This window comes from Polypterus senegalus, chromosome 4, assembly GCF_016835505.1.
Source record: "Polypterus senegalus isolate Bchr_013 chromosome 4, ASM1683550v1, whole genome shotgun sequence".
Classification (NCBI taxonomy): domain Eukaryota; kingdom Metazoa; phylum Chordata; class Cladistia; order Polypteriformes; family Polypteridae; genus Polypterus; species Polypterus senegalus.
This window is the reverse complement of record NC_053157.1, coordinates 37,613,423-37,628,251: the sequence shown is the minus strand read 5'-3', so window position 1 is coordinate 37,628,251 and position 14,829 is coordinate 37,613,423. Positions and strand designations below refer to the sequence as shown.

General features: G+C 42.1%; 1 protein-coding gene across 4 annotated transcripts in view; it reads left to right on the top strand.

The window, feature by feature from the left end:
- The window catches only part of oacyl (O-acyltransferase like), a 56,849-nt gene extending 43,460 nt beyond the window's left edge, over window positions 1-13,389 (top strand). The window contains exons 11-14 of one of the 4 annotated variants that reach the window (XM_039750482.1): window positions 1,785-1,908; window positions 5,250-5,436; window positions 10,435-10,577; window positions 13,005-13,389. In XM_039750482.1, the coding sequence (XP_039606416.1) occupies window positions 1,785-1,908; window positions 5,250-5,436; window positions 10,435-10,577; window positions 13,005-13,106 (556 nt within the window). In that variant the 3' untranslated portion in view covers window positions 13,107-13,389. Of the gene's footprint in view, window positions 1-1,784; window positions 1,909-5,249; window positions 5,437-10,434; window positions 10,578-13,004 lie in introns of those variants that run through there. The other 3 variants (XM_039750481.1, XM_039750484.1, XM_039750485.1) reach the window with 3 other exon arrangements.
- Window positions 13,390-14,829: the final 1,440 nt, after the last annotated feature.

Sequence of the window (14,829 nt, the reverse complement as noted above, 5' to 3'; positions counted from 1 at the left end):
TTGTTAGAAAGACGCTACCTTGCCCGCCATGTTTCCCACATGAAGGGAAACTTTTCGTGAAAACAACAAATGCTTACATCTGTAACTATGAGATTAAATACTAGTTATTCATTACAGAATTAATATGCTTTATACTTACACATTCGTAGTAAAATAGCTCTTATTATGGATAAGCGTTACAGCTGAATGCGTTGTTGTAAAGACCAGGAAATCAATGTAATGACACGGCACTTCCTCTAACATTTCGATGTAAGAGGAAGTGCCCTGTCATTAAATTTAACTTAACTTAAATGTGTTCAATTCACAGTATATTTTTTTTACATACAATAAGTTACAAAAAATGTTTACATTTCAAGAAAAATAATAAGTTAACATTATTCTTAATTTTTTTATTGAATTAGAATTAAAATAATCAAGAAAAAGGGTAAAACCCATTTTTATTAATTAAGGTAATGATTATTTTGCGTATAGTTAGCTATTTTTTTTTATTATTTTTCACACATGCAAGATTTATTTTTTACAGTGAAAAGAGGACAATTGTTGTTTCATTAGACCACAGAATCTTTTTCTTCCTAGCGGGCTGTCTTACGCCTTTCACGCAGGAGTGGCTTCCATCTAGCCACTCTGTCATAAACGCCTGATTGATGCAGTGCTGCTGAGACGGTCGTCCTTCTAGCATGTTCTTCCATCTCAGCAGGGGACATCTGAAGCTCTGTTACAGTGAACATTGGGTTCTTGGTCACCTCCCTGACCATGGCCTTTTTGCCTGATTATTCAGTTGGTGGCTCATGACTTCTTCCATTTCACAATTATTGAGACCATTGTGTTCCTGGGGACACTCAGAGCTTTAGAAATGGTTTTATTCCCTTACCCTGGTCTAACGTGGAGGTCCACAGAGAGTTCCATGGCTGGGTTTTTCTCCTGACATACAGTGTAAATGGTGTGACCTTCTATAGACACACGTGTGCCTTTCTAGGTGATGTCCAACCAACTCAGTTGGACTCCAGTCAAATTCTAGACACTTCACAAAAATAATTAAAACAAACAAGATGCACCCGACAACAATTTGGAGGGCCACGGCAAAGGGTCTGAATACTTATACAAATGAGGGATTTCAGCTTTTGATTTTTAATAAAATTGCAAACCGTTCTGAAAACATGCTTTCACTTTGTCATCGCAGGTTCTTGAGTGTAGATCGATGGGCAAAAATGGCAAATGTATCTATTTAAGAATAAATGTACAGCACAGAAAGTGAAGGGGCTGAAATACTTTCGGTATCCGCTGCACGTTACGATAGCTACAGTATCATTGAATGCATCCCATAATTATGGCCAAGAGAAAAGTGGGTATAGAAAACAGAAAGATAGATGGAAAATGTGAATTAGTCATGGACTGTCAAGTCTCAGTGACAGCACCAAATGTTACATTTAAAGCAAAACTAAAGTGACCACCTCTATAGTTTTGGGTTCAAATTACCAGCCTGGTCCTTCCTCTGTGAACCATATCTATGTAGGGTCTTCTCTGTCCCAACCACATTCTAAAGACATGAAGGTGAGGTTGATGGATGACTCTCATCTGGCCTGTTGTGTGTGTCTGTCCAGTGACGGAGACTGGCACCCCATCCAGGGTGGGTTTTTGCCTGATACCCTGTGGTTTTTGGATTGGCCCGGGCTCCTTGTGAGTCTGCAATGGATAAGTAAACAGGCAGCTGTATGGGTAGATGGAAGAAGGCCTGACTCTGCTCTTGCTGTATTTGAACCCTGATCTGTTTCTTCTTCTTTCAGGTCGCATGCTGCATACTTTGACTATTATTACGTTATGCCTCATGCCAGATGTGCCCCTTATGTAGTGGGGATCCTCCTGGGAGTATTCATGAAAGAGAAGAAGGAACATCTGCTGAGAACTGAGGTATGCATCACTCAATAAGGGAGAGAAGCCTTTTGGCCAGCTTTCTGTCCACTCATTAAAAACTTGATACTCAATGGTGCAAATGCAGAGGATGGAATCATCAATCCATAAAAGCACCAGACCAGAGTAGGATGTAATGTTATCACTTCAACAAGTCAGCTCTTTATCTTCACTACAGGAGATCAGCATCAGACTAGGGTGGGTGATGGGTGAGACTAACTATAAATGAAACATGACCCCCGTCAATGGCCACTGTGTTAAATGAAGCAGACCGTGATGACTAGTAGTACCTGTACAAGGCTGTGCAAAGGTCTTAGGCACTTGTAACAAAGCAGGAAGGCTTTCCAAAATATTGCCATGAACAGTGAAAGTGCAGTAGACAGAATAAAATGAATAAAATTAAGTTTTGGTATGACCAGTCCATGTCTTCTTTGAGGTCCACAGTCATACAGTTTCTGAATTTCCTTATGTGAACGTCTTTTCCAAGTCTCTTGGAGAACTCGCCACAATTCCACTACCGACTTTGACCATCTTCCTTTAGAACGGCTCAGTGATGTTGAGATCAGGCCTCTGGGTGGCCATGACATCTCTTGTAGGATTCCCTGTTCATCTTTTCACTGCTGAACGATGTCTGTATGTTTGTGGTCTTTATCATGCTGCCAAATGAAATTGAAACCAATTAGACGCCGCCCCGATGGTATTATGTGATAGCTATGAATATGCCTGCACTTCTCAGCACTGAGATGGGCATCAATTTTGATCAAATCATTAACTCCATTACAAGCCCCAAACCTGCAGGGAACCTCCAGTGCGCTTGAGAGTTCATCCATATACTGTTCTCTCCAGCCCTTTGGTTGACAAGCCACCTTCTGTCTTTCAGACTCCTGCTCATCATCCAGAGCACCTGCTTCCATTTTCCTTTACCCCAGTCCTTGTCTTTTCAGGTGTAGATGAATTGATTGGTTTGGTTTCCACCTTAGAAGCATGGCGTTTTGGTCACAACTCTTCCATGAACACCACATCTGATAAGTCTTCTCCAGACTGCATATGGCTTTACCAGGAGCCCAGAGTTTTCGGCCGGTTCTGAGCTGAGAGCCAGGCTGGATATGTCCAAATTTCAAAGAGACGTTAATGTTGATGCATTTCTCATTTGCTGCACTCAGTTTCAGCGATTGAACCGCTGCATTTTCAGTCCTCGACTTTGCACATTTATTTGGACTTCTGCAGAAGAGTTTGGATGGCATCTGCCTGCTGCATTGGAGAGACCTTGGTGATGCAGGATGACCACCTTGTGTCTTGTTGCTATGCTCACTTTTGCCACAGTATAAGATTTGTACATATAGTTAATCCTTCACATCTACCACAACCTTACCTTTTTAGTCTGGTTGTCCCTTGCCCAGTTTTCTTCCCTCTACGGAGCTGTTTCTGTTTCACTTAATCACCTTGATTCAACCTGCACCTTATCTCTTTGATCATAAGGGCCTACAAAGATCTCACGTTCTTAACTGTAAAGTCTTCCAGTAGTGTAGTGGGTTAGTTTCTTTCTTTAAGGACATTTAAATGATTTTTTGTATTGTTTCTCTTTTAGCAAAAGGAATTTTTGGAACTCAAAAATGTGCTCTTTTCTATTGACTATGAATATAATGTAGAAGATATAAAATAATCCTGTGAGACTCATATTTTTGTGAACTGTCCAAAGTGCCACAGACGTTTTCACATTACTACATGTTCCATTGAGCACCAGTAATAAACCAAGATGTCCTGTAAACGGATCAGCTCACCCTATGGGTGTGGTTACAACTCAGTCCTGGGCACTTGGACCATTCATTGAAGCAATGGGGCAGTGGAGCTTTAAAAAGGTGCAGGGAAAGTTTGACACCGAGGTATGGGGTCTGGGACTTGATGTGAAGTTGTCCTCCTCTTCTTCACCCTGCACTGAGAATTTAACCAATCATCGCATTAGCAATGATGATTTCCCGCCTCCTTTCCATGAAGAGTCGTGGCCAAATGTTTTGAGAATGACACAAGTATTGGTTTTCACAAAGTTTGCTGCTTCAGTGTTTTTAGATCTTTTTGTCAGATGTTTCTATGGTATATTGAGGTATAATTACAAGCATTTCATAAGTTTCAATGGCTTTTATTGACAAATACATTAAGTTTATGCAAAGAGTCAGTATTTGTAGTGTTGGCCCTTCTTTTTCAAGACAGAGCAATTTCTCCCAACCATCCAAGAACAGTTTGGTGATGAACAATGCCTTTTCCAGCATAATGGAGCACCATGCCATAAGGCAAAAGTGATAACTGAGTGGCCCAGGGAACAAAATATTGAAATTTTCAGTCCATGGCCAGGAAACTCCCCAAACCTAAATCCAATTGAGAAGTTGTGGTCAATCCTCAAGAGGTGGGCAGACAAACAAAAACCCACAAATTCTGACAAACTCCAAGCATTGATTATGCAAGAATGGGCTGCCATCAGTCAGGATTTGGCCCAGAAGTTGATGGACAGCATGCCAGGGCCAATTGCAGAGGTCTTGAAAAGGAAGAGCCAACACTACAAATATGGACGCTTTGCATAAACTTAAAGTATGTCATAGAAATATCTGACAAAAAGAGCAAACTTTGTGAAAACCAACACTTGTGTCATTCTCAGAACGTTTGGCCACAACTGTATTTTATGTGACCGTCATACACCCACCTCGTCATGGGTGTTCCATGTCACCTGAAGGCTTCTGTGGTGCCACCCTCTAGTAAATCAAGCCTGCACTGTACCTGCTGAGCTGATCTTTTCTAGCTTTGCATTACGATGCTTCATTTATGAGTTATTCTTTATCTCTATTTCAGATACCACTGAAGTACCCCCTGACAATCAGCAGAAAAAGGGTTCAGAGGTCTCAGCATAGCTCTCACATATCTCTCACCCCTTCATCACCTAACAGCTAATGTGTGGTGAGCGTACGAGCGCAAAATGGCTGCCGTCGCATCATGCAGGTGGATGCTCACTGTGTAAAGCGCTATGAGTACCTTGAAAAGTGCTCTATAAATGTAATGAGTCGTTATTATTATCAGAAAGTCCTCTCAATTATTAAACACACACATAGCCTCAGAACGAACGGTTTAATGTGGTGTGCATGCCTGAGAATGTGAAACACTCCAAGTGTTGACATTTATCAGGAATGATTCCCCTCTCGTATTGTCCCTGTGAAAGAAAGTCAATCAATGGCAGCCTCTTTTTAAACTTCGCAGGTGTTAAAAAGGACATTTCAGCATTCATTTAATAAAGATTGACTGATGAGCTAATTTGGGAACGCACTCCTCCTGTTTGTTTTTGCTTTATTTTCCAGAGACAGGCTGCAGCTGGCTGGGTTTCCACATTCATCCTCTTGGCTCTGCTGATCGCTGTGCCATATTTTTTAAACGACGTTCCCAGTTACCCGTCTGCAAGCCATTCCATTTACCAAGGACTTCACAGGGCTCTGTGGGCGGCTGCTGTTGCCTGGATCGTACTTGCATGTGAGGAAGGTTACGGGGGTGAGGCCCACTCTCTTATATTGTGTTGTACTAAATGCAGGAGGGCATGATGGGTCGTATTTATAAGGAGAATCAGAATTTTGAGCAGTGGTGCAGTAGTTGGCTGATTTAGAATACTGGGTCCAAATCCCACCCTGTGCTGTCTTTGGCCATTTTGTTCACGCCTGTGTGATTCTGTTTTCTGCTTTCCCACCACATCTTAAAGACGTGTTTTGGGTTAAATGGTGGCTGTTGTTTGTCAGTGCATGACTGTACCCTAACCTGAGCTGGTGTCCCTAGAGGACTGGTGCCTGCCTCATGCGTGAGAGTATTAATACTAACGTACTAAAGGTTTGACGGAGTGATGAAACTGCAGACGAACAAAGCTGTTCAGGTTAAACTGGGCCACCATGCTTCGATATTTTGTCAAAGTCTTACTGGTTACACAACATGATTGCTGACTTTTTTTAAAACATTCATCACAAATTACAGTTACGGCTGTTAAATATTTGGACATTGATAACAATTTTCATAATTTTGGCTCTGTGGGCCACCACAATGGATTTGAAATGAAGCAATCAAAATGTTATTGAAGTGTAGCAATTTAGAAAAGACAGACATTTTCAGGGACACAAAAGCATTTGGGTAAACTAACATAATCATGAATATAACGATCATTTTCAATATTTAGTTGAAAATCCTTTATAGTCAATGAATGCCTCAAGTCTGAACCCATAGCCTTCTCCAAGTGCTGGTTTTCCACTTTAGTGATGCTTTGCCAGGCCTTTACTGCAGTGGTCTTCAGTTGCTGCCTGTTCGTTGGATTTTCTCCCATCAGTTTTGTCTTTACGAAATTAAATGCCTGTCCAATTTGGTTGAGGCCAGTTGATGGACGTGGCCATTGGAGAATATTCCACTTCCTTGCTTTGAAAAACACTTGGTCTGCTTTCACAGTATGTTTTGTCTCGTTCCCCATCTGTTCTGTGAAGCGTCGTCCTTTCAGTTTTGTAGCATTTGTCTGAATCTGAGCAGATACTGTAGCCCTTTACACTTCAGGAATCATCCTGCTTCTTCTGCCAGCAGTCATATCTTCAGTAAACACCAGTGACTCACTTCCATTTGCAGCCATGCATGATTAGGCCATAAACTGCCTCCACCATGTTTCACAAATGATGTGCTGTGCTGCAGGTCATGAGCTGTTCCTTCTCTTCCCCTTACTCTTCTCTATCCATCATTCCACTCCACTACATATTGAACTTAGTTTCATTTGTCCAAAGAAAACTGTTCCAAAACAGGACAGTTTTTTAAAAATATGTTCTGATGTCTAATCTGTCCTTCATATGCTTGAAGTTTACCAGAGGTTTGCACCTTTGTGGTAAACCCTCCGTCTTTACTTTCATGAAGTCCTCTCTTGATTGTAGACTTTGGTAATGATAGGTCTACCTCCCAGAGAGTGTTCTTGGTTTGGCTAAATGTCGTGAACTGGTTTTTCTTCACTAATGAAAGAATTTTACGGCCATCCAGGACAGTTGTCTTCTGTGGTTGTCCAGGCCTTCTGGTGTTTCTGAGCTCACCAGTGCGTTCCTTCTCTTTAAGAATGTACCAGATGGTTGATTTGACCGCTCCTGGTGTTTCTACGATCTCTCAGACGGGTTTGTTTAGTTTTGTCAGCCTAATGATGGCCTGTTTCTACTTGCATGGACAGCTCTTTAGACTTCATATTGAGTTCACAGCGACAGCTTCCAAATGCATTTTCCATACTTGGCTTCAGTTTCAGACCGTTTAACGGCTAAATGCTTAATGAGATAATAAGGGAACTGCTCTCACCTGGCTGTGGAACATCTTGGCAGTCAATTGTCCAAATACTTTTGAGCCCCTGAAAATGGGGGACCATGTATAAAAATGGCTGTTATTCCAAAATGGGAATTGGGTCACTGCTTTTTGCAGATGATGTTGTCCTGTTTGCTTCATCAGGCCGTGATCTTCAGCTCTCTCTGGATCGGTTCGCAGCTGAGTGTGAAGCGGCTGGGATGAGAATCAGCACCTCCAAATCCGAGAGCATGGTCCTCAGCCGGAAAAGGGTGGAGTGCCCTCTCAGGGTTGGGGAAGAGATCCTGCCCCAAGTGGAGGAGTTCAAGTATCTCGGGGTCTTGTTCACGAGTGAGGGAAGAATGGAGCGTGAGATCGACAGGCGGATCGGTGCGGCATCCGCAGTGATGCGGGCTCTGCATCGGTCTGTCGTGGTGAAAAAGGAGCTGAGCCGTAAGGCAAAGCTCTCAATTTACCAGTCGATCTACCTTCCTACCCTCACCTATGGTCATGAGCTATGGGTAGTGACCGAAAGAACGAGATCGCGAATACAAGCGGCTGAAATGAGTTTCCTCCGCAGGGTGTCTGGGCTTTCCCTTAAAGATAGGGTGAGAAGCTCAGTCATCCGGGAGGGGCTCAGAGTAGAGCCGCTGCTCCTCCGCATCGAGAGGAGTCCGATGAGGTGGCTCGGGCATCTGATCAGGATGCCTCCTGGACGCCTCCCTGGTGAGGTGTTCCGGGCACGTCCAACCGGGAGGAGGCCCCGGGGAAGACCCAGGACACGCTGGAGGGACTATGTCTCCCGGCTGGCCTGGGAACGCCTTGGGATTCTCCCGGAAGAGCTGGAAGAAGTGGCCGGGGAGAGGGAAGTCTGGGCCTCTCTGCTTAAGCTGCTGCCCCCGCGACCCGACCTCGGATAAGCGGAAGAGAATGGATGGATGGATGGATTCCAAAATGGCTAATACGATATTTCTGTTTAACCCTTTGAGTTAATGCTGAAAGCCTACAATTCAATCATGTAATTATTTCTTCATTTCACATGCATTGTAGTGGCATATAGAGACAAAATTATGAAAATGGTGTCATTTTCCAAATATTTATTGACCTCTCGGTATATGTAAAATGGTTTAGTTTCCTTGCATGTTAAAATTTGAAACACACAACTCACCTGACAGAGTCGTCACTTTGTTTGCATGTCTTGGCACATCAGTTACAGGCCTCATTACTGTATGGTTTCAAGAATACTAAAATGGAAGTTCAACGGATTAAATTTAATGTTAGACGGAGTCATGGCAAACTTCCCTTACACATCATTTCCATGATTTTCGTATGCAAGCCAATGTCTCTGCTAAGTAGTTCACTCAGGGTGAACACCACCTCCACCTCCATTGTCCAGGCAGCGGCAGCAGGACTTGAACTTGGAACCTTTGCATTGTAGCGGTCTCATTTGGGGTTTTAATATGTACAGTAGGTTTTGATGGATTTGGCTATCTGTGCCCTTAAATGAATTACTCAGCATGATTTGGACCTGTATGTGCCAATTAGTGGAAACTAATGATGACAAGGAAGTGGATGGAAAAAAAAATTGTGAGCGGTCCTCCCTAGACTTTCTTGTATAATCAGATATGGGGTTGGATATTTGAGAAGTAAACCGCAAGACAATGATTATATTTTTATGTTATGTACATGAAAGAACCATCAACAACGAATCAAATCAAATCAAATTAATATATTGAACAATTATTATAAAAGTAAAGTTGAATAAATCGGGCTCTGCAGCTGCATGAATAAAAGTGCCAAAGTGCCACTTCTGGTTAACGGAAATAACCCAAACGTTTATAGAAATCTGTGTTTTGTATGCAAAATTTAGTTAACTTAAGTGAAATCGTACTCAGATGATCACACACAGCACACACACAGACATAATTCCAAAAATGGTATTTTTGGACTCAGAGAGATCTGAAACGTCGAGATTCATCAAAATCTCGAAATGGAATTTTTGGATGATTCCAATACTCTCCTTATACTTCATATACAACAAAGTTAGGGAGGTCTAAAACATCGAGATTCATCAAAATCTCAACATCGAATATTTGGACGATTGCAATACTTTCCCAATATTTTTTATACGAGAAGGAAAAAGTCAGGAAGTCAGTGAGCAGCTAAGCTAGATAAGAGTCCATCCCAAAGAATAACAGTGGTATGAAGAAATAGGTGCGCATTAACAGGTGAGAAAAATGGAAGAAGAGGACTTTTTTGTTCTTTTAAAAAGAGCTCCCTTTTTGGATGCTTTGTACGAAAGCCTGTTGGATTCACCGGTAGACAAATAATTTAATTCTTCTGCTGGGGATTTGTTATAGTACATCAGAATACTTCCAATTCATTGAAGATAAGGACTGTTCTACATTCTCCAACCAGTTCTGCTGTCTCTCTCGTCTGCATGCTCAAATTCTCCAGTTTTCCAATGAATTAAGATGCTTAAAATGGGAGATCGTACCTTCATCTATATTCTCCAACCAGTTCTGCTTTATATGTCTTGTCTGCATCCCCTAATTTTCTGGTTGTCCCGTGGACGAAGCTATTTAAAATGGGCGATCATACCTTCTTCTCCAAACTGCCACAGTCTGTACTTGGCGCATTTAATATAGTTACAAAGTTATAAACTGGTTATAGTTATAGTTATACATCTTGCATTACATTTTCCTTTTTTAATCAATTTTTATCATGAGACCACAATGTCTGCTTTAATTTTGGATTTGTTTCATCCCTGACCTGTTCACATATAGAGTATGTTAAGCAAGTGTCTGACACTCAATAGCATATTGTGTATTGCAGAACTCTTTTACATCAGACAACATCGACAAATTCACGTACCCCAGCTAATGGTCACAGAGATCTGGGCCTGTTCTGGTAGCTTTGGTTGTTGACATAGACAGGGTACCAGTCCACGACAGATTTCACTCACTCACACACATACATAACCACACACACACACACACTGAGCTACTCCAGAGTTACCCATCAGCCTAATACTCATAACTTTGACGTGTGGGAGGAAAACTGAATAAAACTGCAAGGAGAACATTTACACTGCAGACTGGTGTGGGGTTGCTGGATCCATGAGGCCACTGTGCCACCTCCTGCTATTTTTCCTTTTTATTTTTTGTTTGTTGTTTATATTAATGAAACAGTTTGCCTATTTTCTCGCAGGATTTGTACAGTCTTTCCTGTCGCTATGTTTCTGGAGACCACTGTCAAACATTAGCTTTGCGTGTTACATGGTCCACCCGCTTATCATTATTGGCTACAGCATGATACAGGAAACTGGGCTCCAGTACACTGCTTGGAATCTGGTGAGTAGAAAAACTTCATCTTAAAATTGGGCTAGAAGATCTAAAAAAATCTGACTGATCTGCTGAAGTGTCCTACTTTATGAGTAAGCTTTGCATTAATGTGACCTCCTGCTGAAAGATTTTAGAGCTCACTACAGTTCATGGGTTTGTCACAAGCAGGAAAAGCCAACCTTCTGAAACTTTACTCCAAAATGTTTCAAATTACCTAAAACATCTTAAATAAAACGACTTGTGTTCACCTCCTAGCCTTTAACCAAATCCAACACCTAATCTGATTCAGTTCCTAAAGCAATGACAAGTGTTCACATTCTTTAACGTTCTGGGATTGTTCTCTCTGATGGTTCTAGCACAACACAATAGAGTTCACCACCTGACACAACAAAGCTGACATTCATTTGTTTTTTTGACAATCCCCCTTTCGTCATTTCACCACTACATGACTTGCCTTCTCATGGACATGAGGGTCAATTTAACATTCTGCCCCCATTTATACATTTGTGGACACCTGACCATCACTGCCAAATGGTGAAGTGTGACTCATCACTCCAGAGAACTAATTTCCACTGCTCCAGAGTTCAATGGTGTCTTTCTTTACACCACTTCAGCTGGTGTTTCTCATTGCGCATAGTGAGGTCAGGCCATGGAAACCCAAATTTTTGAAGCTCCTGACACACATTTCCTGTGCTGATGTTGCTTCCAGAGACAGTTTCGAACTCTCTTGTCAGGGATGCAACAGAGGATTGGCAACTTTTCATGTGCTAAGTGGTTCAGCATTTGACATCCCTGCTCTAAGAGTTTGTGTGGTCTACCTCTTTGTGGATGAGCTGTTGTTGCTCTTAGACATGGTCACTTCACAATGATAATGTTCACAGTAGACCAAGGCAGAACCTTTGGCAAAGCTAGCGTCCTATGGCAGCGCCATGATTAAGTCACAGTGATTACATGACTGTGTGCTGATTTTATGCTCCTGATAACAATGAAACACCTGAAGTTGATAATATGGAGAGGTGCCCACAGACCTTTAGTCCTACAGTGTTATGTGTACAATTCTTGGAGAAATCAGTCCAATCTGACAATCAGCAGCTACTCTGCCCCATGATGGATGTTCTTGTCTAATTCTGATGCCTCTTCTCCTGTTTCTGCAAGTGTTGAAATGAGCCCAAAGGGGTATCCTTGCAGATCTGAGATGAGAATTTTGTATTCTGATCATTTTGGCCAGCTCACTTATTTGTTATATAGTCAGCCGCTTGTTGTGAGCGGACACCTCCTCTTTCATTACATATTGCACTTATTCATTCAGCACAGGGTCCACTCATCTGAAATTCAATGCTTAACAGAAAACATTTTAAATGAAGTCATCAGACCCATAAGTACGGAGCCTCATCGGTTTAACTTGTTCGAATGAATTACACAATTTGTTTGAGTGGATTATTTATTTATTTTTTCATATTTCAGTAGTTATTTATTTTTCCTGGTATGCAGTTTCGTGAACCAGAACCAGAAGAGTATAGCCAGCCAATAGTTTCAGTCTGTTCTATGCTGTTCAGTGCCATTATCAACTAGATTTCAAACGTAACTTTTCTTCTATTAATGTTTCCAACACTGACTCCAAAATATTACGTTCTCAGAGAAAATTCCATAAATCCATTCTGGTAACTTTTCCTGTGTTTGAAACTCGTTTCGGGACTCCTCAAAGAGCTGTTTCAACCACGATGGTCTCCCAACTAGTTTCTCTTCTGGTTCACTGATGTTAACACACACCTTACAGTTCACGTATGGTTCATTGAACTGTATATCAGAAAAAAAACATACGGGGCTCCATAATAAGAACTGAACAGCAAGGGAAAAAATAATAATAATCTGATTGAATAAATTAATACAGAATGGGGCTTAGTGATACTGAAATAAGAATCGGGGAAAAAATAAAACTGCGGTGGGCTGGCGCCCTGCCCGGGGTTTGTTTCCTGCCTTGTGCCCTGCGTTGGCTGGGATTGGCTCCAGCAGACCCCCGTGACCCTGTAGTTAGGATATAGCGGGTTGGATAATGAATGGATGGACGGAAAAAATAAAAATATCAGTTCAAATGAGTTACATAATTTGTTCAAACTGATTTTTTTTTGCTTGACACTTATGGGGCTCCATACATAAGAAAAGATAAAAAATAGAAAACATTTTTATAAAATATTTACTAGAAAAGCCTAAAAAACTCACACCCATTCAAAAAGTTAGACGAAGCAGGAGTGTCGTTAGCTTCTGATTGCCACTGTGACCCTCCAGGACTGGATTTACAAACAGCATAAAGCGCACAGCAGGTAAAATCTGGAAATAACTGGATGTGAGAAACCCTCTACAGGAAGGTCTGTGGCTGAATATAAAACACGTGTGTCTCACTTTAAAGCCACCCTGTCTTGTGTTTTCCTCCTGCAGCTGTACCTTTTCATTGGACACAGCTTCTTGACAGTGATGTCGGCCTTCTTATTAACACTGCTGGTTGAAAAGCCCTTTTTATATCTGAAGAGCTGCACTTGACCCAGGAGTGGGAGCGTCCATCATTGTCGCACTTTTTCTGTAGCTCTGGTCTGGCTGCACTGTGACTCTTGAATAAAGGATCTGTCATCCAGTGTCTTCTGTTTTTGGATTATTTTGATATTATCCATCCATTGCTTTATGCTACAAAATGCATATACAGCGCCTTGTAATTAATTAAGACCCCTTTGACATTACAGAGTCTTTTTCTGTTGATCAGTGTGAAAAACGGCAAATTAAATCCACTGAGATTCAGAGTTGTGTAGCAATGACATGTGATGACTTCTAAGGAGGTGAATACTTTTTATGTGTGCTGTAAATAAACACATGCAATGCTTACACTTCTTGATGTGCTGCTTGGTGGCAAAGTGGTTAGCGATGCTGCTTTACAATTGTACCATGCTGGTCTCATGATTGGTTTGTATGTTCTCTCCATGTCAATGTGGGGTCTTCTCTGGGTACTCTGTTTTCCCTCCTACAGTATGTGGATGTTAGTTGTGTTAGTTAGTCCTGCATAAATGGACCCCAATGTGACAGTGTATGCATGAGTGGGCCTGTGACTGGCACCACATTCAGGGCTGTTTGCTGCCTTGAACACAATGTTGACAAAAAAGACTCCCACCACCATAACCCTGAATTGGATTGTATGTTTTTTAATGGTTTTTCATCCTCACTACCACACACCTAACAGAGAACGTGATCAGGCCATGGAAAAGAGATCCCCTTACATGGGACGGAGCGCCAGACCTCTTCCCAGCAAACCCATCCACACCTGCAGCTTTGTGCTACTGCAAAGATAAAAAGACAAGACCCACTTGAACCAGTGGTAATTCCTTGGCTCAAACCACTTCTGCGTTGACATGAAGATTAAGCTAATTAATCCATGCTGCTAGACCCATCATAAGCTCAACTCTCAATGAAAAGGTGGCACAGCAATCAAAACATCAATTTCGTCCCCAAATTGTTATGGAATTTCTTCTGTCATGGCAGTCCCAACTTTTGTTCCTTCACCACACGCATTCACCTCTGAATAAGTGTAGCACGTATTTTATGTAACTTAAGAACAGAATGACAATGACTTCTGGAAAGTCAGGGTGACCGATGTTGAAAACCACAACCATATTAGTCAGTTGTAAGAGACGGCCGGAGGCTCAACCCAGCTGGGTTGTCCTGGATATGGAAGGATGGGGGAAAGCAGCTTTTTTAGGGCACTGCCTCCCCCAAGATGCAAGGGGGCAGCTCCCCTGGTTTACAGTGGTGCCCCGAATTCCCAACTAGAATCCTGGGACTTGGAGATCTGTATCTCAGCCCTGTTGAGTGCCGTGGGTGCCACCAGAGGGTGCTGTGAATATACAATAGGCAAGATTTTCGCCCAACCCAGAAGTGCTGCCAGGACACATGAGCGGAAGCCCAGTACTTCCAGGTTGGCCAATATAAAAGGACTCGACAGACCTCACAGAAACGAGCCAGTTGGGAGGAAGAGGAGAAAGCCTGAAGAGGCCTATGGCGTCAAGAAGGGACTGTGAGCATTGTGTTGTGTGTTGGTGTACTGTGCCCAAGACTGTAAATAAACCGTGTGCTGGGTGCAGAACCTGTCTCCTGCCCATCTGGGTCCAGGTTGACTTTCACACGGTATATTTCACAAACAGCACCTTCAGGAAGTATTCGGCCCCCTTCACTTTTCATATGTTTTGTTACATTGCAGCTTTGTTTTATTCACTCATCA